General features: G+C 48.5%; 1 protein-coding gene across 3 annotated transcripts in view; it reads left to right on the top strand.

Moving 5' to 3' along the window:
- Positions 1 to 1173: 1173 nt before the first annotated feature.
- Positions 1174 to 26731, top strand: part of TACR1 (tachykinin receptor 1) — a 675223-nt gene continuing 649665 nt past the window's right edge. Inside the window, exon 1 of one of the 3 annotated variants that reach the window (XM_075563059.1) lies at positions 1174 to 1250. In XM_075563059.1, the coding sequence (XP_075419174.1) occupies positions 1231 to 1250 (20 nt within the window). In that variant the 5' untranslated portion in view covers positions 1174 to 1230. Of the gene's footprint in view, positions 1251 to 2650; positions 2760 to 26731 lie in introns of those variants that run through there. The other 2 variants (XM_075563058.1, XM_075563057.1) reach the window with 2 other exon arrangements.

Here is a 26731-nt window from a genome sequence, read left to right as displayed (position 1 = left end):
CTGGTGGTTTCAACCTGTGACCCGTGGGATAGCAGCCTAACTTGTACCCACAACGACACCCACAGTCTTACAATACCTGGGGGCGTACTGATGGTGGCACCTTTCACACCACCTGGTGGACTTTGGAGCTCTTCACCAATGTTTTCTAGTTCACAGACAAGGCGCCTGAGGCCTGGGAGGGGTGTTCATTTCTTTCAGTTCGAGAAGGACACTTCTAGATGAAATGAAGTAGCTCTTGAGCCTCTCTAGAGCAGTGGTCCCCAACTCGGCTGTGTGAAATCATCAGAAGAGCATTTCACGCTGCTGCTGCAGCCCCACCTTAAACAATCCAATAAGCATTTGTGGGGGTGGAGCTGGGGCTTTGTGTTGTGTGTGTTTAAGCTCTCCAGATGTTTTGAATAAATTCAGTCAGAGTGGAGAACCTGTGGTCTAGAGAGCAGTGCTTTTGAAACTCTGATGTCCATGTGACTCCCTGATTTAGTGGGGCAAATGCCCCGGCAGGAGATTCTACATTTCTAACATGCTCCTGTCTAATATTGGGGCGGCCAGTCCCTCCTACTTCTTGGCAGCAGTAATTCTGGGTGCTCACAGGTTACCCCAGTTTGGGAGTTTCTCTCCTCTTCATCTCTACATCTGCAGGCTGTCCTGTCATTATGGGTCAGCAGGATTGGACAATATCTTCCCATCACCATTTGTCAACTGCACCCCACCGATCCGGCTTCTATCACCTCTGGGTTGGAGCGGTAGGTCCCCAGATGCCCTCCCTAAGTACATTACCTCCCAGAGGGGCTTCCCTCATTCCTTGCCTCTGCTGCACTGACTACACAGAAAGCTCTCCCACTCCTTGGCCGACATCCCAGAAGACCCCATCACCGTGGGCCCCCACCCCCGCTCCAGGCGCTTGTGGAGGAACTGGAGTCGATGGGACTGTTCATTTCGGTGAGTCCCTCACCCAGCTCATCGCCCATCAGGCTCTTAGGGAACACTTGTTGAATGTGACAAAGCAGCCCCCACCTAGATTGTACATGGCCAAACAAAGGCCTCCGCTGGCCTCCTTCAGATCGATCACCATAAACATTCCTGGGAGATTAGGCACCGGCCTTTAACTTCCCACTGGAGGGAAAAGAAAAATAAAAGTTGATCACATTTAACAAAGTAAGTGCTTATTTCCTGTCTGGGTGGGTGGTTCAACAGACTCAAAGCCGGCGACGGGGCAGGAACGACGGACGGATGCTGGCAGCGATTCGAAGGTCTGCTTTCGAATCCGGGCTCCTCGCAGAAGCGGGAAAGACGGGGCTCCGGGGCAGGGAGCAGACGGCCGAAGGGGAACTCGGTCCGGCGAGAGGAGACGGTCGTAAGCGCAGGAGGGAGCCGCGACCTGAGCGCGTGAACGCACTTTGGCGCGGAGGGAGGCGCGCCAGCCGCAGCCCTTCGGGCTCCCGAGCGCCCACTGGGGCCGCGGGCTAGGGGAAGGGGGCGGGGGCGAGGGAGGGGGAGGGCAGGTCCGGAGCCGAGGGGGCGGGGAGGGGGCGCGGTGTCGACCAAAGGAAATGAGACAGCCTTTTCCTCCCACGGACTCGGGCTCCTCCAGCGGTCCCTCGCCCAGTCCCAGCCTTGCGCCCACTCCGCTGAGATTTCTCTCCGGGGCGCCCGCAGCGCTTTGGTCGCGTCCACTCCGAGATCGCCGGGTCCCCGGGTTTGGCCCGGCGCGTCCCCAGCGCAGCCCCCGGAAGTGCGCGCCGGCGGCCCCGGAGAAGGTAAGCGGCGCCGGGCAGCGCGCCCAGGGCGCAGGGGTTCCCTGCGTCCCGGGCAGGCCCGTCTCCCCAAAGCGCTCCGCGAACGCTGCTGTTCTGCCCGGCCGCTCCCGCTTTGTTCCCGCGCGCCCGCCCAGGTGTGGTTGGTAGGCTGCCCCCCTCCCTCGGTGCGGGTGGGGAGCTCTGCTTCTTTTTGCCCCCGCTTCTCACACGACCCTGTGGGTTCCCCCGCCCCCTGCTCCTTCTCAGTTTTACAACTGCACCCCAGCCTGTGCAGCCTGGCTTGGGAGAGCTGCCGTCGCGCCTTTCCAAATCTCGGTGTCTCTCTGGTTCTCCGCCTCCGGGAGCCGGGACGGCGCGGGGAGACCCGCCTGGAGTTGTCCCTGCGCGGGGGGAGCTCCACACTGGGCTCTTAGCCAGGCAGCCGCCTCGCCGCGCGCATTTGGCGACCCCCAGGACTCGGGAATCAGTGGATTGAGGAGTGTATCAGGGTTTGAGGTGCACCCTAATTCTCTTTAGCGTAAAGACTTTAGGACACTCAACTAGTGGGGAGAGGGACCTTGAACTGCTGGCCGCTCCTTCCAGGGTGCCCTTCCGGAGTGGGGGAGGGGAGTCTCGAGTTTGAATGGGTGGCTTGGGGAGGGGAGGCGAGCAAATTACCACTTAGTTTTGTTTTACTCTTTTAAACTGCTGGAGTTTTCCCATCAAGCCGACGAGTAAGGACGTGTACCCCGAGTTACAAGCGAACAAAAAAGACGCAGGGAAGGTTAAGGAACTACCCCAGGGCCACATCGCAAGGAAGGGGGCCCCCGCCGGGGGTTGAGCTCCAGCTGGTCTGAATCTCACAGCCCACAGCCCAGCTACAAAGGATCCTCCCTCCAGGCTAAACAGGAACCAGCTTACTCATACCGTGGGGTCAGTTTGTTTGGGTCCGGTTTTTTGAGCAACTACATCGTCCCGAGGTTCGAATTTGAGCTCAAGTAACCTCTGCTCCGGGTTATGAGTGTGAGTGCCTAACGGGCTTGGTATGGGGCGGCTAATAGACTGGGGTGTGAGTCCGCCTCCGAAGAGAGGCCTGGTGATCCGGTGTCCGAAAACCTGACACACGTGGGTTCTCACTGAGTTCAGAGCCCGCTTCTTATACTCCCAGCCGAGTGCTGGACCGGTTCTTATGCACCCAGCCGAGTGCTGAGCACCAAGTTCTTGTTCCCGAACTCTTCTCCTCCATCCCTTCTTTGTCATCTGGCCCGTCACCAAGTCAGATATAACGCCGCCGCCGAAGGCTGACTTCCTGGAAAAGTCGGCTCAGGAGTGAGACTGCCAGCATTCCACTCCTGGCTGGGGCTGGTGACTTCGCCTTTCAGTTGCTAAATTTCCTTATCTGTAAAAGGTTGAGCGTTCAAAGCCAGCGGTGGTTCTCGCTGTGGGGAGTGTGAGTGTGTGTGTGTGTGTGTGTGTGTGTGTGTGTGACTTCCCCCCAGGGGACCTTTAGCCCATTGCTTAGTGGTTACCTTGGCTGCTTACCCACAAGGTCAGCATTTCGAAATCGCCAGCTGCTGTGGGGGAGAAAAACATGCCTTTCCACTAAAGACTCAAAAGCGCGCAGGGGCAATGCTACTCTATCCTATGAGTCGGACTTCTACCCCAACCCGGAGTTGGAAACGACTGGAAGGCAGCGAGTTTGAGTTTGGCCCCTTTGTGCTTTCCCAAGTGAGGGGTGAGGGGTAGGGACAGAAGAAGAGTGTTATTGCCTCTGGTGACCCAGGGATGCTGCTGAGCACCCCACCTTCTCCAAAGCAGTATCAACAAAGAATTATTTGATTGATCCCGCCCGAAATATTAGTGACTTGTTCATGGAGGTTGCCATTCTTTCCAGCGCTCAGTCTCTGCTTCCGTTTGGCCAATTGTAGCAGCCTCTGCCCGCATCTCCCCTCCATCCTGTTGGTGAAACCCCAGTCATGAGACTACCTTAATGTCCTTGTTGCCCTCCCTCCCTCCCAGTGGGAACAGCAGGGGCAGGAATCTGCACATGTTTTACAAGCAATTTCTATGCATATTAAAGTTCGAGGAAGCACCGTTTTCCAGAATAACATCTAACCTCTCACCTGGACAGAAAGGCTTTCCTGGTGGGCCTCCTGCTACTTCCCAGCCTCACCTTCTGCCCCTTCCCTTCTGCTCCTGCCACAGTGTGCAACTTAATATTCACTTGGCGTCCCCGGGCCTGTCTTTCTGGAATGCTCTTCCTTCTGCTTGGCTGGCAAATCCCTCATCATTCTCTGAGACAAGAGCTCAAGTGGCCTTCTCCGTGAAGCATTCTGCAGTTCTCACTGAGAGCATTCTGTTGCTCGCTGGCACTTTCATTTGTTTATTTCGGTGGATCTTGTTTGTAGTACTCACTGCATGGGGAGAGAACCCAGGCTTGTCTCACCGCACGGGTCGCTCGTTCTTAGGACCCAGTGCTGTGCTGGGCTGTGTTACTGGAAGTAGTTAAACTTGAGGGCTTGAGAGCCAGGTCACGGTCATTCAAATCCCAGCTCTGCTGCAGCTTATTAACTCTGTGACCTTGAGCAAGTTGACTCAGTCCTTCAAAGCCTCATTGGTAAAATAGGACACCAGTGCCTTTCCTGCAGCTTCACCTGACTAACTAATGGGTCAATGATGGCTCATTTGAATATTAAAGGTTGACTCTGCCAGAGCCCCTGGGTGGGCAAATGGTTAAGCACTTTGCTGCTAACCAAAAGGATGGAGACTTGAGCCCATCCAAAGGTGCCTCAGAAAGAAAACCTGGTGGGCCTCTTGGGCAAACCAGCCATTGAAACTCTTTTGAGACAGGACACTTGTGATGTCACTGTCAGAGCCAACACCATAACAACCAGTTAACTCTTTCCAGTCTGGCTCACATTTAGCATGTCATAGTTTCATTCATTGTCCTCAGAAGAATCCTTTAAAGGTTGTGCTTCTATTGCCTTGGTGTTTGGTTTTTTTTTTCACATTCAGAAATTGGCACAGAGAGGCCAAGCTATTTTCCCCAAGTCACACAGCTTATGAGTTATGGAGGTAGAATTCGTGTAAACAATTGGACCGCAGAGGGAAAGACTTAGCCCAGCTCTCAGCTGGGTGCTCAGTCAATGTGAGCTGAGGTTTGCTGAGACATTAATGAGAGTCAGAGTTCTCACCTCCACCACACTGTACCATGATTTTCACACCCTCTCTTCTCCTCTCCTTGTGGCCCTGCCTCAGTCACAGGGGAGCAACCGGATGCCATTCCCAGTCAATGCTGGGTTTGCTCCAATTGTCTTGATGTGAAATGGAGCCTTTTTTTGCAATGACCCTCAGTGGTCTTGGTCAAGGTGAGACTAGCATCAGTTCACTGTGGGCTGTGGCACCCCACCTCCCTCCCTCACACCCCAGTGTTAGGTGGAAAGTCTGTCTCTTAGAGATCGAATTTGTAAGGAAGTTTAATGACCCACATGGGATGTTGGTGGCTCTGGTTTGCAACCTGTCACTGGTTCTGTGTGTGACATCAGATATTAGGCCGTACCTGATCGATCGCTCACCATCTTTGAATCTTCTCTGACCCCAAAGCAGCCTTGGCTTTGCAAGCTGAGCCCCCTTACTGCGATTCCCTTGGCAACTTGCTCTGTAGACCAGACAGCCTGACAACATACCTGTAGAGGTATGTATTTGGACTTCCTCCACAGCTGTAGTCCCCCTAAGCGTACTTCTTTTGGCAGCTTGTCCCCCAGACTTCAATGGGATGAAGGCACCTGGTGTGTGCAAGGCCCTGAGACTTCCATAGGGGTCAGAAGACCTCTAAATGATGCTTTTGAGCAGGGCGCTGGAGCGAGAGTGCTCCTGCCCACTGATCCATTGCAGACTCTTCAGATCCCCTGACACACTTCCCTCCCTTCCTAACACTAAACTCATATCTGGCATTTTTCTCTGCTCCTGTTCACCAACAGGCTGATCTGAGAAACACATTTCCCCCAGGACTGGCAACTGAAGTGAAAGATCCAAGCTCCTCGGGCACCCCTTGTTTTTTAGCTTGGCTCCAGAAGTCCAGGTTGAAATGTCAGGTTGGTGCCAGGTTGATTTCAACTCAGTAGTGACCTTGTAGCTCAGGGTAGAACCCCTCTTATGGGGACTGTAACTCTAGATGGGAAAAGAAAGGCTTGCCATTCTCCTGGGAGTGGCTGATGGTTTTGAACTGCTGACCTTGTCGTTAGCAGCCTAATATGTAACCACTATACCACCAGGGCTCCTAGGGTGCAAGTCTACAGACTTCTGATATCCTATCTTGTGCATCTTAATGAGTAGCAAGCAGATGCATGATGAGACTGGTTCTGACTTTATGTGACTGGAGCCAGGGAGAGGCACCTTACCCTGTTTAGATCATAGATTGTTTCTCAGTGGCATGTGTTTGAGTCTATATCCGCACCCGTGTGGTCCTGTAAGGGGTATTCTGTTTTCAGACTAGAGGCTCAGTGGTGATGTGCTCTTGAGATCTGAGGACTGATAGGCGGAGTTGGGTGGAATTGGAATATAGGTGGGATGGACAGCTCTGTGTTGGAGGCTAGAAGACAGGTCTGCCTAGTTACGGGGGGCAGTCACTGCCTACTTAGTGTACTGTGTATGAAACAGCTTATCAGCCTGTGCTCAATAGGAGAGATCTATTAGAGAAGTGGGAGTTCACCCCGAGAGGTCAAAGGAACCAGACATAATCTGCTTGGAAGAGTCAAGAAAAACTGCAGAGAGGAGAGGATGATTGAATTGGGTCTTAAAATGGAGTTTGCAGGGACTGGGTAGGGAGTGGTGCATTAGCGAGCAGGGGACATCACAGACAGAACCATTGTATAGGTGGTACGGTGCCAAGAGGGGGTCTTCATCTGCTTTGGTGTGTGGTGGTGGAGCCCTGGTGACGTGTGGGTACGAGCTAGACTGTTGAGTTGGCCTGGACTTGACCATGAGTTTGTTGGATTGGGGTGATGAGATGGGGGTGGGAGGGCTGGAGGGGTGAGTTCAATTGCTGGAGGTGGGACTGGGGAGGCAGGTTTGACTTTTCAACAGCCCAGGAGTCAGTTCTTTTTTTTTTTTGTTTCTGTTTTTTCACTATCAGACAATGGTGTGGGGATTTAAAATTCAGGTGTGCCCATCTCTGAGTGGCTCTGCTGGCCTTATTTCTTCCTGGGGCAGTGGCAGTCCTCAGGGGCCGAGGAGGAACACTGTCTGCAGTGAGCAACGAAACCACAGCACCAAACAAAGCTGAGCTCAGTGGCTGTGGGTGTTGTTTTGTTTCCGAAGCCCTGGCTGATGAACTGTGTGGGTGACCCCTCCTGAGTCCGGGCTGGTGAATGATTCTCTCTCCCTTTCTCCTGGCACTTTATCTTTGGAGCATTCAGGAGTATGTATGAATTGCTAAGTTTCCCAGGCCCAAGAGAAAGAGAGTGAGCAACAGCCAGGCTGGCACGTGGACATGGAAAGGCTCAGGCTCAGCTCTGTTGTATATAAATCTATTTGGACCTATCTAGTCGAGCTAGAAGTGGGAGGAGCCATTTTCTCCTCCTCCTATCTTCCTCTGCCTGCTTGGCAAGTCAGGACCAACGCATTTCCAGGGAATTGTGTTCACATTTGCAGAGCTTCCCTGGAGCTTAAAGGCTGCTGAGTGCAGAGATTGTAGGGGCCACCCGATGTAGCCAGCTTCTGCTTGGTGATTGGATAATGGATGTAGCTGCTTTCCTAGGCCATCTGCAGGCTTCTGCTCTCATCCATTCCCAGAGTATTGACTTCCGGCCGTTGACCACACAGGCAGCAGCTAAAACCAACATCCGTTCTGAGGGAGAAAGACTAGACTTTCCACTCCCGTGAAGAGTTACAGCCTCAGAAACCCACCGGGCAGCGCTACCTTGTCCTTCAGGTTTGCTATGCTTTGGAATTGTCCGCGTGGCAGTGAGGTTTTTTTGTTTGTTTGTTTTGGCAGTGAGGTTTTTTTGTTTGTTTTGCTTTTGTGCATCATGGGCACTTCCCACTGCCCCTGATTCTTAATCACAGTGATCCTGCAGGACAGACTAGAAAGACTCCCTAGGGCAGCGGTTCTCAACGTGTGGGTCGTGACACCTTTAAGAGTCAAACAACCCTTTCACAGGGGCCGCCTGATTCATAGCAGTAGCAAAATGACAGTTCTGAAGCAGCAACACAAATAATTTTATGGTTGTGGGTCACCACAACATGAGGAACTGTATGAAAGGGTCATGGCATTAGGAAGGTTGAGAAACCTGCCCTGGGGTTTCTGAGGCAAGACTATAAATCATCTTTACAGGTGCAGAAAGCCCCCTCGTTCGCCTGAGGAGTGACTGGTGGTGGGTTTGAACCACTGACCTTGCTGTCAGCAGCTCACCATACCACCAGGGCTCCTCTCAGTGGCCCTGGGTTGCGGGGGAGATGAGTGAATGACTGGTTTCACATGAAGTGCACATTCCCAACGCTCCTGATGCTCCTGGCCTGATGGGGAGGACAAGAATACACATGCAGCATGTGGGCTGGTTCCGGACGGGGAGGACGCAGGTGCGGCCCGGGAGCCAAATCAGTCAAGGGCCAGGGAATGGCCGCAGGTGGCTCCTTGTGGTTGGCTGGGACTGTAGTTAGCATTGCACACCCAGACTGTGTGCCAGGCAGGCCCGATGTGAAGGACTCCAAATGTGTGTGTGTGACAGGGATTCTCGCAGTCCCCCTCAGAGGGGGCTGTGCCCACAGCTGAAAACAGAGCCCCCGCCACCAGACTCTGAGCCCCAGACAGCGCTCAGCGGCCAGACTATCACCAAAGCTGCCATGAGATAAACCCCACTGTTCAGAAGGCAAGGACAAAGGGGGTGGGCCGAGATGGGAGCACCATTTCCTCCCTCTTTCGCTCCCCTCCCTGGTCCCTGAGGCTATGTCCCCGGCAGGGGAACCTCTGGTCCCCAGGTTCAGCTCCTCTCTTTCCCTCCTGGCAGCCCCTCTTTGATCACCTGAGTCTGCCTGCTCTTTGTCCTCCACCGGGACGGGAGGCGGAAACGCTGCGCAGCAGAGAGGTGGCGATAAACTTGAGAGGAAAGAAGGCTTTTTGTAACGCACCTGCTGTAATTCAACCCTCTCCTCTTTGGCCCTGCACCCTTCTGCCCATGTCACTCATCTGGGCGGTGCCTGTGTGAACAGACTGCAGGGGATCTGGTTTCTGCAGGGGGACCAGGACAACAGGGCTGGACGCTGCACTCTGCCCTGCTGCTGCACAGACGCCTGAAGGCTCCTTTCGCTCACTCCCTCATCTTGTCAGGATGTCTCCTCTTGGAAGACTCACTCATTCCTGTCTCTTTCTTGTGCGTATCTGGCCCAGTGACCTCTGGCTGTAGTGAGACAGGGCTGTGAACCTGGGTGGGTGGGATGGGGTCGAGCAGCTGGAGGGCAATAGGCAGGGACACCTGCCTGCTGTGAAGACTCAGCTCATAATCTCTCAGAGGGTCAGTTGCCTGCCGCAGCAGGGAGGGTCGGCCCAGACACTCTCCAGTGTTGGACTGCGTGTCTGAACAGGGTATGTCGTGAGTACCTTCATGCAATCCAGGAACAATGCCTTGGACACTCAGAGCCTGTAAAAGACACATGTGAGGGGGAACAGAGGCTCTGTTGAGTTGACTTTGTGTGCCCAAGGGGATGGCTTGGTGGCCTGCATGAGTCTGCTCAGCTCAAGCTGTCACCTTCACTGATACCTGTGTGTGCCAGGTACAGGTCTAAGTCTTGGGGAGCTAAAGACAAAAAAGACATTCCTCCTTCCCAAGATGCGTTGCTGAGTCAGGCAAGGGCATCAGAGATCAGAACAGAACAGCCTACATCTCATGAAGGCAAATTCTCTGACAGCAGGAAATATGCCTTGTTTCCTGAATCAGCAGATTGAAGAAACCTTGACACATAGTAGGTGCTTGATCAGTGTATGTGACCCCGCCTTAAAGTATTATGTTAGAGACAAGCATAGCGTCCAGAGGAGGGACACCCCAGCTTGGGAGGGTCGGCAAGTTGATCCAAAGAAGGCTGAGAAGGAGGCATCTAGGCTGACCAGAGAGCAGGCTTCCTGGGCAAAGGAAGCCCTGAGAAGCAGAGCAGGGCCAGGTGGGCCAAGAAAGGCAGGCAGGCAGGTGGGCGATGGAGCTGGAAACCCGTAGGGGAGTCAAGGAATCACACTAGGAAGGGCCTTCTAAAAATGTTGAACTTGACTCTGAAGTCACTAGGAACTCCTGAAGGATTTCATACAGAGGAGGGGCTGAGTCAGTGTCACGATAAAAATAGGCCTCTCTGGAAACGGAGTCCTTATCAGAGAGGAACATGACGGGAAGCAGGGGGACCAGTTAGGAAGCCAGGGCTCTTTAAAGGTGGGAAAACCTGGCCTTTTCCGCTGTAAGCCCTCAGCTTACATCCCAGCCCCATGGCATCTCTGTGTAACGGGCTACTCATTGTCTTTGAATCGGAGTGTGCTCATCTGAAAGCAGGAACAAGAATCTTAGTCCCTAAGATGGTGGTGAGGATTAGTGATGATAAAATATATGAAGTGTTTATAAAGCAAGTGATCAATAATCGACATTTGATCACAGTGGCCAATATAATTACTGGTGGTGTTGTGACTTGTTGTCATCCAGGTGTGAAATGATGAAGTTCATACTCAGACACTGGCGATAGGGGTGGAGAATTGGGCATGGACCCAAGAAAGAGTTTGGCAGTCAAGTTGACAAGATTTGATGACTAATTAGATGGGGGCGTAAAGGTGATGCAGGCGTCTAGGAGGGCTCTGGCTTCGGGCCTGGGCAGCCAACCACAAGGGCAGTGGAGCTATTCACCTGGAGAGATGGTAGAGGAAGAGAAGGAGCGGGAGAAGGAGGGAAGGAAGCAGCTTTTACAGGAAAAGATGGGGGGGTGCTCAGTTTATGGCTTGCTGAACTGGAAACATCTCAAGGAAAGCCAGGGAGGGAGGTGTAGGGGGAGGGGGGCTTCTAGAAGACCTGACATTCAGGAGAGAAGTCTTAGAGAAGATTCAAGTGCAAAGTTTTAACCAGAGCTTAAATCATGAGATATGGACCATAGGTTCCAAACCTGTTTGGCCTATCCCCTCTTAAAATTAAAAAAAATTACGTGGTGTCCCCTGGCAATGAAACCATTTTGTACTGTCTCTCATAATCTAGTATAAAGTGTAGGTGTCTGCATTTGCAGCCCCACTGCATCATTCTATAGGGTCGCCCTGAGTTAGAAATGGCTCAGTGGCAGTGAGGTGCATCATTCTAGCGTCCCCTAGTGGGCGGTATCGCCCATTTTGGGAAACACTGGTACATAGAGACCCCTTACTCAAAGAGCGAGGAAGTATGAAGTTGGTGAATGCTTTTTGGGGTGTGCATTGAACACTTTATATGTATTAATCCTCTCAAAAGCCTTGCACAGGAGGACTGATGTTATACCTGTTTTGTAGATGAGCAACTGAAGCATAGAGATGTAAGTCACTTGTTAAAGATCATACCTAGGATTTTTAGTCAAGATAGTCACGATCCAGGCCTACCAAGGTCTGTACCAGCTTGCCTTGGACAGGGGAGAGCTTCGGGTGCAACACTGACCTCTTCAGGAGAGGAAGTGGAGGGTGCATTCTGGGGAGAAGAGGATCGGGAAGGGGAGCATTTTCTGGAGAGTGAGTTCAGTGTTACCAAATGCCGTGGGAGGCCAGTAAGGGAGGCACTGGGGAGTGAGACTGCTGATGGTGACTTGCTGAGTAGAGTTTGAGAGTTGAGGGGAATTGAGGAACAAATGGGTTTTGAGGAAGTGGTAAGCGCATGCACTGCTTTCCAGAGGGGACGTTAACAAGAGAGTAGATGGTAGCTAGAGCTATTAAGTGGAAGGAATGTTTTAGAGACGGGGAAGACTCATTCACAAATAGACTCTGCCCGCCTGTAGATGAAGCGCGATGTTCCCTTAGCCACCGAGGGTTCAATATTTCGCCCTGTGTGCTGGGTGTCTGCTGTGCAGGGGGTGAAGTTGTTCAAGCTGCACATGCAGCAGGTGCGGGGGATTGTGATGAAGACTGGGGAGTAGGGGCTGGTTCAGCCACTTCAACCAAACCTGCCCAATCGTTTCAAAACCCAGAAAATAAATGCACTGCCTTTGAGTCGATTTCAGTTCCAAAGTGAGGCCAGATATACATAGTGGTAAAGACAAAGACGAGTCGATGGTCTGTAACTCACGGACTGTGGCTGTGCAGTCCATCGTCTGCTGAACTTGTCTTTGAAATGGCCCCGAGAAACTCCAGTGACATGCGTGTCATGCACGGGGAGTTGGCATCCTCTCTGTTGACACCGAACCCAAACCAACGAATTGCCATCAAGTCATCTTAGACTCTCGGCAACACCATGAGTTAGAGAAGAACAGAGCCCCGTGGGCTGTCTGCGGCTGCGTTTCAGGAAGTAGATCACCAGGGCTTCCTTCTGAGATGACCTGAGACTCGAACCACCAACCTCTCCGTTGGCAGTGAGTGTGGTGGCCATTTGCACCATCCAGGGATTTCTCTGTAAACACCAAGAGGTGATCACGATCGTGGGTGGAGCAAAGCCTTGAAGATGGAGGAATGGGGCACAGCGTACAATGCCGGTGGAGCTGAAGGTGGCTTTGGATTGGACAAAACATATCGATCGGATCCTCTGAACAGTGGGGAAGATGATTGGGGATGGAGGTGAATTTGTGGAAGGAGACAGAGTCCCGCTTGGCTCTTGTAGGAAATGTTAAGCATGTTACAAGGAGGTTGCTGGGAGCAGCCTTCTACTTGGAAGGAACCTGGATGACTTGGCTGCTGCTGTCAAAGTTCTTCCTAATGGGAAGGGCTGGTATTTCCTTATGAGTGCTTTGTTACCTGACTTACAGGACACGGGACAACGGGCTTTGAGAGGATATATTTATCCAGGGCCAAAGACAAACCTCTGTGTCTTACTACATAGGTTCTTTTGTTGCTCAGACCAGAGGCCATGCCATAGAGGGCAAAAGCCTGGCTTCAACAAGAAAGTAGACTTTGCCTTGGTTCACAGCACTGGCGTCCCTGAGGCTCGGGGCTAGAATTAGGGTTTGGCTTCCTGCTTCGTCAATTTTCCTTGGCCGAAACGGCATCTTTACTCTTCTTGGAAGCACCTCAGTAACATGCACACCTTCACAGAGGGCCTTTATGGATGGAGCTGTCATCTTAGCCTCCCAAAGCCACACTGGCCAGAGTCGGAAAGGCCACGCAGGAAATGGCCTCGGGATATTTTTTTTTCCACATGAGCCAGAGACCCAGATAAATGATTTGCTTCATCTTGAGCCTTGAGTTATCAAGATGAGTCAATGGTGCTTCTTACAGGAGACACGTTTAAGGTCACGTGTCAAGCTGAAGGCTACAGCAATGCTGGAGGTCATCACAAGGCAAGGAAGAGTCCTCCCTGCACAGTCTCCTCCCCAGCCAGCCGCCCATCCCTCCTCTCAGGGTGCAGACTGCCTTGGTGAGTGGGAATGGGATGTGTGTGAGTGCATTTGGCTGGGTGTGAATGTGATGGGCTGATATACCATCCTTGGTGACAGAAGGGAGATGCTGGGATGTCTGGACCCAGCCTTCCTCAGTGGACAAGAGTAGATAGAGGCTGCCCTTCTCCAGGAGAGCCAGGCCCAGATACTGTCTGGGTCCATGCAATTGCAGACTCTGTGACGGTCCATCGTCCTGAGGGTGTCTTTCCATGGATTCCACGCAGTCTAAGTTTGCTCTCATGGGAAATAGGCACGTGTTCCACAGAGAGTCCAAAAGTGGGTGCAGAGGGCCGTATAGCCAGATATCCAAGTCAGATCTCGCCATGACACTTAGATCACGGGGGAGCCCGAAGGTCTGCAAGGCAGCATTTGGCGTGCCAAGGAAGTAACAGCTTTGACCTCTTGAGTTCTTTTATTCAAAATAATTTTCGATGCATTATTTAAGTGATTTGTTCTTCATTGGCATATTTTCTGATTGACTTTACTTTTGAATTTTAGTTGCAGATTCGATCTCTTTGGCCCTCTTTGTGTTTTCCATTCCGTGGCATTCGGTACCTTCACCAGCGTGTGCAGCCGGTGTCAGTTTCCATTTGTAGAAAATCTTCATCTCCCCAAAAGAAACTCAGCCCCTTTCCAGCAGCAGCTCTCATCCCCTCAGTCCCTAACCACTCGCCGACTTTGACTGTTTCCATTTGCCTCTTCTAGATGTTTCTTTAAGTGGGACCCTCTCTTTGTACCTCTCTGCCTTATTCAGCATGTTTTCAAGGTTCGTTCATGTCATAGCATGCATCAGAACTTTGTTTCTCTTTATAGAACTTTACAGAACTTCCTTGGATGGAGATACCACACGCTGTGCCCTGGCTGTTGACAGACACTGGGCTGTTTCCACCAATGATTATTGGTGTACAAGCATCTGTTTGAGTCCCTGCTTTCAAGCTTCTTGAACCTGAAATGCCATGTAAGAGTGGAGTAGCTAGGTCACATAGTCATTTTATTTTTCACTTTTTGAGAACCTGCCAAATGATTTTCCAAAGCGGCCACACTATTGACAATCCCACCAGCGCTGCAGGAGGATTCCCACTGCTCCGGATCCAACATGTTACTTTGTCTCTTTTCTGTCAGTATCCGCCCTGTTTTGTGTGAACTAGTATCTCATTGTGGCTTTTGGTTTGTAGTTCCCTAATTACTGAGAACATTGAGCAATTTTCATTTGCATAGTGACTATTTGAGTATTTTCTTTGGAAAAATATATTTAAATCCCTTGCCTATTTTAAAATAGGCTTTTTTCCCCTCCCTACTTCAGGTTCTTCATATATGCAAGGGCATAAAAACAAAGAGAGAAACAAATAAAAAACAACAAGGAAAAACCTCTCATCAAACTAGAAATACTCCTTAGGGCTTCTGAGACTGTAAACTTTATGGGAGCAGAGAGCCTCTTATTTCTTCTATGGGTGGCTGGTGAGTTTGAACCCTGATCTTGCCATAGCAGTCCAACACCTAATCCACCGCTCCATACGACTCCATGGCTTCAATAACTGTTTGTGGAAAAATGGAATTACAAGAAAATGGGATTTTAAATGAGCTTTTTAAAACCCTCTCATATTCTGGATATTAAGCCCTTCTCAGATATATGATGAGTAATAGCCATTCATCCATAATAACTTATGCAATATTTCATAATTCTGGACTTGATCTGCCTGTGACTCGAGCCTCTTCCGGAGAGCATTATCTGCTAACGGACAGAATCAGGATGGGACTCGGATCTGACCTTAGTAGATGGTGTGAATTGGGCCGCACTGTGTAATGATTACCTTGGTTACTGTTCTTTGTAATGCCTGTAAGGAATATGTTACAACTGAGAGAAGGAAAGCTGCTCCTGGAATGGCCTGGGAGAAAGCTTGATTGGTGATTAGGGTGATTAGGGTACCAAGACCTGCTGGAAACAGCCAGACTCCCAGGTCATCTATGCATAAATAAGATACAGTCCAGAAGTGGAGAACAGATGGATATATTGGGGTATCATTAAAACGTTGAAGGGTTATGTTCATTTCATTGCACTGTTGATTCTTAATGTAACTCCCACCAAACTACCTTTTCCTTGAATGGGTCCTGTAAGAAAGTCGGAAAAGATACTGATTCACCTGCGAGTAAGTGTGAGCAGCATTCCAGGCAATGCCATCCTGCTGCATATAAAGTGAGCCCCCTGAGGAGCAGGGGATTAAGCTCATCACCAGCAAGAGCCAGGGGTGGAGCAAGTTTTCAGGCCCCAGCATCTGGTTTGCCCTGCTGACCTTCAGATTTTGGGCTGAACAAGACCCACCATTGTCGTATGAAATATTTCCTCAAACTTGCGTGAGTTTTGATGGGACATTGCAATGATTTGCAGAACCCTGAAATGTGGAGGAACACACACACACACACACAACACACACACACACACACACACACACACACACACACACACACACACGAGGAGGAGTGGGAAAATGGAGCCTAAATAGCATTATGGAAGAGCTGGGCATTTGGAGCATCATCAATCCCTGACTCCTTGGGACTAGTCTGATGTTCTTTTTTTTGTTTTTTTACATTTTATTAGGGGCTCATACAACTCTTATCACAATCCATACATATACATACATCAATTGTGTAAAGCACATCCGTACATTCTTTGCTCTAATCATTTTCAAAGCATTCGCTCTCCAGTTAAGCCCTTTGCATCAGGTTCTCCGTTTTTTTCCCCTCCCTCCCCGCTCCCCCCTCCCTCATGAGCCCTTCATAATTTATAAATTATTATTTTGTCATATCTTGCACTATCCAGTGTCTCCCTTCACTCCCCTTTTCTGTTGTCTGTCCCCCAGAGAAGAGGTCACATGGAGATCCTTGTAATTGGTTCCCCCTTTCCAACCCACTCACCCTCTACTCTCCTGGTATTGCCCCTCAAACCCCTGGTCCTGAAGGTATAGTCCACCCTGGATTCACTGTGCCTCCAGCTCCTGTTTGCACCAGTGTACAACCTCTGCTCTATCCAGACTTGCAAGGTAGAATTCGGATCATGGTAGTTGGCGGGGAGGAAGCATTTAGGAACTGGGGGAAAGCTGTATTCTTCATAAGTGCTACATCGCACACTGACTGACTCATCTCCTCCCCTAGACCCCTCTGTGAGGGGATTTCCAGTGGCCGACAAATGGGCTTTGGGTCTCCACTCTGTACTTCCCCCTTTAATCACTATGGTAAGATTTTTTTTTTTTTGGATGATGCCTTATACCTGATCCCTTTGACACTCACACAGGCTGGTGTGCTTCTTCTATGTGGGCTTTATTGCTTCTGAGCTAGATGGCCACTTTGTCCTCAGCGATCGTATCATGGAGGTGTGCAGCCAATGATAGGATCTTTTGTTTTTTGATGCCTGATAACTAATCCCTTCGGGACCACATGATCACATAGGCTGGTGTGTTCTTCCATGTGGGCTTTGTTGCTTCTGAGCTAGATGGCCGCTTGTTTTATCTTCAAGCCTTTAAGACCCCAGACGCTATCTCTTTTGATAGCCGGGCACCTGTCAGGGGGTGCCAGCCCCTAACACATCATAATGGTCCAGTAGGGGCAATTGTATAGTGATAATAAGTAAAGAACATAGTAAAGTCATAGAGAGCATGAGAGATAGAAGTGAAGTATTGAAGTAAATGGAGTCAGACGTTTCATGGTAGCATGCTCACCTCTGCCCCGCTGATGGTCCACGTGGAGGGAGAGGGAGAGAGGAGAGATCTTTAATGCTAGCCCAGGCTTTTTATCTTCTCTGGAGACATGCAAGCCCCCTAATTACAGGTGAGGACATACGTCACAGGAAGGGGCTGTACTATAGGTAATACAGTAATCAGAAGGGGTGGTCTAGGGACATACACACAATAGGAAGAGGGATTGGGGGTATACATGTGACAAGATGGGCGGACCCTAGATTCAAGATGGCGGCCTAACCTTGCTCATCCTTGGGCGGGTTTGACCTCTGGGGTCTCCTACAAGGAAACAGACAACTACTATCCTTATCAGAAGGGAGTGGGCCCTATTTGTTGTGGGATAAACAGTGGTGACTACTAGCTCTAGATGGCTGATAGCTCTCAGGGAGAATAACCCTTGACCTACTCCTGATGACCTCCAAGTATAGTCATTCCCAAGCAGCTGTCTGGCATATATTTGGGGGAGACAGTTTGGGAGAAATCCTTCTGTATCACACAGGCACAATCAACTTTTTTCACCACATTTACTTGTTCACCCACTTTGGCTTCAGCAGTTGTGTCGGGAGGGTGAGCATCATAGAAGGCCAAGTTAATAGAAGCAAGTATTCATGCATTGAGGGAGTGCTTGAGTAGAGGCCCAAGGTCCTTCTGCCTCCTTAATACTAAACCTATAAATATAGACACATAGATCTATTTTCCCATCCATATATATATATATATTTGCATGTACATGTCTTTGTCTAGTAGACCTCGCTAAATGCCCTTTGACTCCTAACTATTTCCTCTATTTCCCTTGACTTTCTTCCTGTCCCACTATCATGCTCCGTCCCCACCTGGGTTACAGCTATACCTCTTCTTTACGTTACCTTACCCTTGTTCATTCCCTACCAGGCCTGCCACTCCCCCCCTCACCACCAGTTTGGATCCCATGTTGTTCCCTTGTCCCTGGGTTAGTTAACACAACTTTCTTACCCCCTACCTCCCCTATCCCAAGTACACCCAGAACTGTCGGTCCTGTTGTTTTTCCTCCAGATAGTTCATCCAGCCTGTCTTATTTAGACAGACCTGTGGAAATAAGAACATGCACAAAAACAAGACAGAGGAAAACAAAGCAACAGTATACAACAAAACAACAAACCACTGACATAGAACAAAACAAAACACATCAAGAAAGAAAAGACTTGTAGTTCAAGGATCGTTTGTTGGCCTTTAGGAGTGTTTTCCAGGCCAGTCTTTTGGGGCACCCTGCCCTGGCCCCAAAGTCCATTTTCAGCATTCTCTGGGGACCTTGCCGTTCCATTCCCTTGCTGTTCTGCTGCACTCCCCCAGTGCTTTGCCTTGGTGTGGTGGGATCAGGTCAGGTGCAATTCCCACACTGTGTCTCCGGTGCTGTCCCCTGTAGCGCCATTGGACACTGAGGGGCATCATGCCTCATAGTGGGGCCAGCCATGTTGTCCTCTCTGTAGACTGGCTGCTGTAATCAGGAACATCATCCTTATGTCCTGGTGGGCCAGGCTGTGCTCCACTCTCTCCTCCTCCCCCTTCATCTGCTCCTGTGTGCTCTGATCCGATATTTGGAGCATCATCAATCCCTGATTCCTTGGGACTAGTCTGATATTAATTCTTCTAAAAGAGATTATTAGCCCTTATGGTTCTCCAACATCTGCAGCCAGTTTCTATACCCTATAGATGAAATCATTTGATGCACAAGCATCTATAATTTAGCATCTATAATTTTATGAAGTCTGGTTTATCTTAGTTGCTCATGCTTTTGATGTCATAATGTCAGAATCCATCATCAGAAATGAAGTGTTTGCGCTTTACTGTTGGTTTTAAAAAATGTATTTCTTATACTTAGGTTATTGCTTCAGTTTGAGCTATTTCAGAAAAAGTAGCATAAAAACTTTGATGTCGGAACAAAGCACATCTAACAGAATGAATTAGGAAGGGTTCCATCCATGTGTGCTTTGGGGAAGAGTTTGAGCAGGATGACTTAATTCTAAATGTGTAGTAGAATGCGCCATGGAAGCCATCTTACTCTGGACTTATTTTTGTTGGGCATCTCCTTATTCATTCACTGAAAAATGGTAGCTACTATGTAGCTGTCTCGAAACTAGGTAATATTAAGGGAGCAATGAATCAAATAGCATTAATCCCTGTTTCTTAGAATGTGTCATTAGGACACATACTAAACTAACACACAGTTTCATGGTGACAACCTATGGTAAGTGTTACCCTGGAAAAGAGTGTGGTGCCGTAAAGGAGAGGATAAGATAAATAAAAATTTAGACTGGAGATGTCTTATGTAACCACAGGTTGACTATAGAGTTTGAACCATCAACCTTGTAGTCTATTGCTTGCCTCTCAGCACCACCAGGGCTCTCAATTGACTGTACTGCCTTGAGGAAGTTGTGAGAAATGGACTTTGGAATTGACAGCTGTTTTAACAAGATGCCATGCACATTCCAGTTATTATGAGTTAAAGAATACAGGATCTTGGAAGAAGAATATAGGGAATTTTAATTTTCATATTGGCTCATGAAGACTGTAACAATTTTTTGCATTCCTTCCTTATAAGGAATCTTGGAGAAATAAATAAGCAGTTTCTTCCTCCAATTTCTTTTGCTGACAGAAAATACCTCCCTGGGCCATCTCGAAATGCTAATTAGGCTGTGACAAATAAACCTCCAGAAATGTCCGTGTCTGTTTCTCTCTCGTAATCCTGTCTGTCTGTCTTACTGTGGTGGCGTGTGTGTTGCTGTGATGCTGGAAGCTGTGTCCCTGGTATTTCACATGCCAGCAGGTCACCCACAGTGGACAGGTTTCAGCTCAGTTTCCAGACTAAGAACAGACTACGAAGAAGGACTAGGCTGCCCACTTCTCAGGAATTAGCCACTGAGAACCTTATGGACAGCATCGGAATATGGTCAGATACTGAAATCTTATGAAAAGAAGGAGCACATTGTAAAAGATAGAGCCAGAAGATGAGCCTTGCAGGTCAGAAGGGACTCAGAACAGGACTGAGGAAGAGTTGTCTTCTCAACGTGGAATCATCCAGATGGTATGGATGGAGTAAAGCCTGTGTGACTGAAATCTCTGGGACGGCATTTGTTGATGGGGCATAACTTAAAATGGGAAGAAACAGCTGCAAACATCAACTTATAACTGGAACATGGAAACTACAAAGTATGGATCTAGGAATGTTGGAAATTGTCAGAAGTCCAGCCGAACACATGGAAATTGACATCTGGGCATTAGCAAGCAAAAATGGACAGGTTTTGACCATTTTAATCAGATATCATTACAGTTTACCATGGAATAAAACAAGAGGAATGGTGCTTCATTCATCAAAAAGGACATTTCAAGGACATCCATCTTGAAAGACAATGATGTCTGTGATAGGATATCTATCCAAATTCAAGGAAGTCCAATCAATGCAATTATTATTCAGAGTTATGCACCAACCACTAAACCTAATGAAGTATTCTACTGATGTATTCAGTCTGAATATGACCTCAAATATATCCCACCTGAATTTCAAGAACATCTCAAGAACAGATTTGACGTATTGAAGACGACTGACAGAAGACCTGAGGAGCTGTGGGATGACATCAAGAACAACTTATAAGGAGAAAGCAAAAGGTCATTAGAAAGAAAAGATTGAAATAGATGCCCGAGGAGACTCAGAAACCTGCTCTTAATGCTAAGACATGGGAGAGATGATGAAGTCAAAGAGCTAAATAGAACATTTCAAAGGAGAGCCCTAGAAAAACAAAGTAAAATATTATAATGAGATGTAGGAAGACCCAGAGTTAGAAAACCAAAAAGGAATCACACATTTCACACATCTTAAACTGAAAGAACGAAAGAAAAATTCAAGGCTCAAGTTGTAGTATTTGAAAGATCCAATGGACAAAATATTGAAAGATTCAGGAAGCATCAACAGAAGATGGAAAGAATCCACAGTCACTACCAAAAAGAACAAGTCCATATCCAACCACTTCAGGAGGTAGCATACGAGCAAGAAACAGTGGTACTAAAGGAAGGAGTCCAAGCTGCACTGAAATCACTGGGCAAAAACAAGGTTCCAGGAATTGATGGGGGACCCACTGAAATGTTTCACCAAGCTGATGAAGCCCTGGAAGCATCCACTGGTCTATTCCAGGAAATTTGGGAGACAGCCAAATGACTGGCAGAGGTCCATGTTAGTACCCATTCCCAAGACAGGTGACCCAACAGAATGCTCAGACTATGGAACAACATCATTGTTACCACATGCAAGTAAAATTTTGCTGAAGATCATCCAGCAATGGTTGCAGCAGTACATTGTCAGGGAACGGCTTGGATAACACAATCAATGCTCATGGAAGAAATCAAAAGTTGTATTGCTTTGGTAAATCTGCACAAGACATCTTCAGAGATTTGAAAAACATGGATGTTACTTTGAGGATTGAGGTACGCCTGACCCAGGCCATGGTATTTCCAGTTGCCTCATATGCATGTGAAAATTAGACATTGACTAAGGAAGACTGGTGAAGAATGATGCATTTGAATTATGGATTCTCGTGCTGGAAAGAATATTGAAAGTAACATGGACTGCCAAAAGAACAGACAAATCTGTCTTGGAAGAAGTATACCCAGCAGGCTTCTAAGAGGCAAGGATGGTGAGACTTGGTCTCCCATGTTTTGGACATGTGAGGAGAGACCAGTCCCTAGAGAAGGACACAGTGCTTGATATAAGTAGCAGGGCAGCAACGAGGAGGAAGGCCCTTGACAAGATGGATTGACCCAGTGGACCCAAAACATAAGAAAATGGTGAGGGTACAGCCTCGTGCTGTTGTCCATCAGCTGACGGTGACTTGGCATTGACTCGATGGCACTGAACAGCAATAATCATCGCTTGAAGCCTTATGAAAAACAAAAATATGTCGTGTGGCATGTTGTATCCACTCCCTGCTGCCCACTTCAGTTGTTGGCTTTTATCATCGACACTGTCTCTGCCATTGGAGTTGGTTCCGACCATGGCCCAGTCCTGTTGCATTGGTTTGGTGTGTGTTATTAGAAGTTAGCCACACACTCCAAATTTCAAACAAGCAGTAGCAAGACCAGTCATACTTCCCATGATGCAACATGTGTGGTCACGTATGATTGTAAAGTTTACTCTGTCGTTATGAAAGCATGTACCAACAGGGTGCCTCCGTGTCTTGCTTGGCACTTAATTGAGCCTAGCACATGTGAGCCAGGGTGGGTGGTCTGTACTTGCTCATTCAATTCTGCATCATGAGAAGACTTGCATGGATCTGAATTGTTAAAAGATCTTTTTGGAATGATAGCTATGCTAATTAATGACACATCTACATGTGTCCAAACATATTCATGGTTTTGGCAGGAGAGGCTTTATTCTAAAATGGGCTCTAGTATCTTAATCTGCAGCTCAGGGGTGCTGCGATTTTTCACATTTGGCTTATCACACACACACACACACACACACATATATATAGAGAGAGAGTTTACAGGGTATCATGTCATTTTAGAAATGTTATTTGAAGCAAACCTTGGTAATAGAAATAGACTGAACTCTATTGTGTCAGGACAATTGTGGATTCAGAGAGCTGGGCTGGGTTGATTGGAGGGCCTCCCTGTGGTGATCAGACAAATGCCTTCCCAGCTCTGGCTTTCCTTCTCCTACTGCTCAGCACTTCCACTGCCTTGAATGGAGAATGGAGTCCGCAGTGAGGGGATCCTGTGTGGTCCTCCCACTGGCTTCCCCTGGTGACGAACAATCAGGAAGGCCTTGGGCAGAAACTGCATGTACCACAAGGGCCTCCTTGCAGTCCTGCCAAGGGAGGCTGGAACATTCCACCTACTGTGAATTTTTCTGCTCCTCCTCCTCCAGTTCGCTGAGGGGGCTGCCCGGGGTTTTGACACAGCCTGCTGGCTTCCTGTGTGGATTTAGAAGTCCACTTTGGGATTAAGAGACCCAAACAGAAAAGCCTCAGATAATCAAGGATGCTTCTTATTTCTGTTTGTGCGTCCCTTGGCAGGGCATGATTTCTGCAAGTTCTACCCATGTACAGACTCCCCAGGTGTAGGAGACTCAGCAGACTTGAAATACGGTCCCTGATGAAGAATGTTGACAGTACCATGGACCGCCAGGGAACAAGAACAGCCATTGTACTTTTAGCATCAAGGGTGGGCGACTTCACGGGATGCACCTGAGACATGTCATCAGGAGAGACAGTCCCTGGAAAAGGACATCATGGAGGGGTCAGAAAACGAAGACCATCCACAAAATGGGTGGACACAATGCCTGCAGCAGCAGGTGCCAACCCTGATGAGCAGGATGGCAGAGGCCGGGCGGGGTTTCCTTCTGTTGACACAGCGTCGCTTGGAGTTGGAACTGACTCCAAGGCACACAACCACACCAACAACCACAACACCACCACCACCAGCAAATACAACCATAACCACAGCCATACCCCCACCAACGGGTATACTCATGATGGAAGTCCTCTTGGCAGTTACTTGAAGCCTTTCCTTCAGGAATGGTAATTAAAAATAGTCATGTGGATTATGGATCCACAGGTTTTGTGTTAGACAGGGTTCAAAGGTCATACAGAATGGGTAGTAGAAGGTAGTTCTATCAGTTATGACCACGTGATCAATTGCAAAAGCGAGGTTTGTAATTGTCGGTGTATTTTCTTTTTATGTGCTTATTGCATATCTTTGTTCATGTGTGATATATCAGATACAATTGGACTCTGTGTTTTCATTTATATGTATGATAGATGATTGATGATAAATAAAAGTGATTTCATTAATGTCCGGAATTTATATAGTTATGTATGGCTAAAGGATTGTGTCTAGGTGCCAAGTTGGCAAGGATGGATTGAGGTAGTTAGTTTGTTGGGGAGACAAAACCAGATTGCTAATAATTATATATTTCTACAGATAAATAGATATATAACATAAGAAATAAACAGTTAATTAAATTATAAAGCAGTACAAATGGCTCAGTGCTACTCACTCCCATGAGACAGTTGTGAGACACTGACAGTCCATTAAGTCTGAGGGCCGCTGGGTAGTCCTCTGTAGAACAATCCAGGCTATTCGGGCACAGACAGCAAACAGCAAGGCAGGTCACCAACAGTCAGCCAGATGACAGGGTCTGATAGTCCCCAGCTCAAGAGATGTAAATTCCAGTTGTGTGGCGAAGCAGGTCTTGAAGCAACCTCAAATTACAGTGACACAGCCCACGGGTTAGGTGTCCCATAGGTAGTGTAGCTTGCACATTGAGGCACAGAACAAGCAAGGCAGCTGCACACTGGTCTGATGATCAAAAGAGCAAGAGACAAGAAAGGCGAGGCTCACCAAGCCATTTATCTCTCTGCCCTCCAATTAACTCCACATGTGTTTATCGGCCAGGTTGGCACAATAGACTAACTACCTCAGGTTTGTTTGCATGTCCTGCCCTATGATCCTCCTGGGAAAGGCCACCAAGAATTCACAGAATGATTGAGGTCCTCCCGTGAGGGCTTCTTTCCATCCGGTGCACTCTTGTCAGCAAGGGCATCCTTTTCATCCTTTCAGCCCACGACTTGCAAATGCCTTTAACTGTCACCCAGAGGGGAGGATGTGGCCACAATCTGCCCTTCTAAACTAATTTTCTCAAACTAGTTTATCTCTTTTCAGTTCTTTCTTTTTTAAAAAAATCATTTTATTGGAGACTCATATAGCTCTTATCACAATATACACCACACATACATTCTTGGTGTCAAGCACATTTGTACATTGTTGCCATCATTATTTTTAAAGCATTTTCTTTCTACTTGAGGCCGTGGTATCAGCTCCTCACCCCACCCCCCACACCCTTTTCCCTCCCAAACCCTTGATAATTTATAAATCATTATTTTTTTTCATGTCGTACACTTTTTTCCATTTCTTGCAAACTGGCCAAGCTCATTGTTCTTGGAAAGTCTGATACGTGGCCACTGTTTTCAAAGAATTTATAGCCTAATTTTTAAAAAGTGAAGCGCACATATTCTTTGTACACGGGCTCCTTGAGTTGGGGAAGTAGCAGTGTGGATGGAAAGTTAAAAGAGACATGAGGTAGAGCATTCAGAACAAGGGAGAGGAAGGCTCCATGATAATCCTCTGTTTAGATACAAATTTGTGGTTTCATATAGAAATATGCATTTTACGTAATAAAAAAGTAGATATAAAATCATAGATAAGCATCCTATTTGAACATTTTGTTTCACGTGTATGTCCCTGAGCAGAGTGATAGGAAAGTGTAGGGTACTTCCTCAGGCTGCCCTGTTCAAGGCCCAACGTTCACATGCCTCTGAGGCCATGGGAAAGACCTGGCCCGGGTCACGTGCATGTGCGTCCTCAAAGTAACATCCTTGCTTTTCAACACTTCACAGAAGTTGACGAAATGTGATGCATCCATCGTTCGGTCTATTGACTGCTGCTGCCCTCAGGCCAGTATCAAATGGCCTTTCCGACTCCTTGGTGCCTGCATCATCCTCAGGGGTGGGTTCTGGAATGCTCCTCTCTTGGTGTTAAATTTAGACCCGTAGCACCCAGCCAGTAGCACTCAGGAATTTGAGATGCCCACACACTGCACCTTGCCTTCACTTTGCTCAAGGTGAAGGTGTCTTGCGATCTTGCTCCCAGATTTTGAAACTCACGTTGGATTCTGACTCCTCTTCCTTGTTGAGTTGTTCTTATGACTGGAGGCCTGGCCTTCACGTGACACTGGAGGCCTTGGGGGTTAATTGTGTCCTTGTCTCCCGTCTTGGCTGTCTCTGCCCATTCCGTTCCATGGGAGCATCAGTCGCGTTCCTCCTTTGTTGACTAGAATTAAAACTGAAACTGGAAAGAGATCTGGGAATGTCCACAGTCTCCATGGCTGATTTAATCAAATAGCTTCAATCCCTTTCTTCTCGTTGTCGGAGAGCTTCACATAATTAAAACCATACCCGGCCAAACACTAAATAAATTTTCCACACGCTGCTTGAATTACTATGCTATCTTCCCCCAGTGTGGCTTTCTCAGAGATTGCTGTTTCACCGAAGCATCCCCTCCGAGTAGGGAGAAGGCAGCAGCCGTGGAAGCTCAATGTTTGCTTCACACACTGCGGCCTCAGCACAAGGCTGCTTTCCATGCTTCTCAGATGTGCTGCTCTCTGGGGGGTGAGATAAACAAGCTCCACTGGCGAAGTCCACGCGCTGTGAGTGAGGCAGCCTCAGCTTGAGTTGACATCGCTTCAGTTATGAAATGGTGCGAAAATGTGGTTCTGCGTGCCAACTTGTAATGTCACCATGGAAAAGTTGCATTTTCTCTTGAGTAGTACCTACTATGTGCTAGGCCTCTTCCACATTCTGCATCCTCATAAAAACCCGGAGAGTCTGCTCTGTGGTGGGTGGCAGGGCCTAACCCCGCGGCTTCCTTTTCCAGGCTTCTCTGCTTTCCTGATAGATGTGGCCCGAGGAGGTTTGAGGGTGGTGAAATAAAGGAAATCAGAATAGATCCTCTCCAATTTGGCTCCAACGTCCACTTGATAGGTTTTCCATGGTTCTAGATTCTTTCTGGTGACTCCGGCTCTCGGCTTTGATCACACGGCCTCCCTTCTGTGTCCCTTTAAGGATTTAAGTGCCTGACGTCTTTTACTGCTCATCTCTAGGCCCCTCACAT

This window comes from Tenrec ecaudatus, chromosome 11, assembly GCF_050624435.1.
Source record: "Tenrec ecaudatus isolate mTenEca1 chromosome 11, mTenEca1.hap1, whole genome shotgun sequence".
Taxonomy (NCBI): Eukaryota; Metazoa; Chordata; class Mammalia; order Afrosoricida; family Tenrecidae; genus Tenrec; species Tenrec ecaudatus.
Note: the sequence above shows the minus strand (reverse complement) of the source record. Positions and strands in the feature narration are given on the sequence as shown.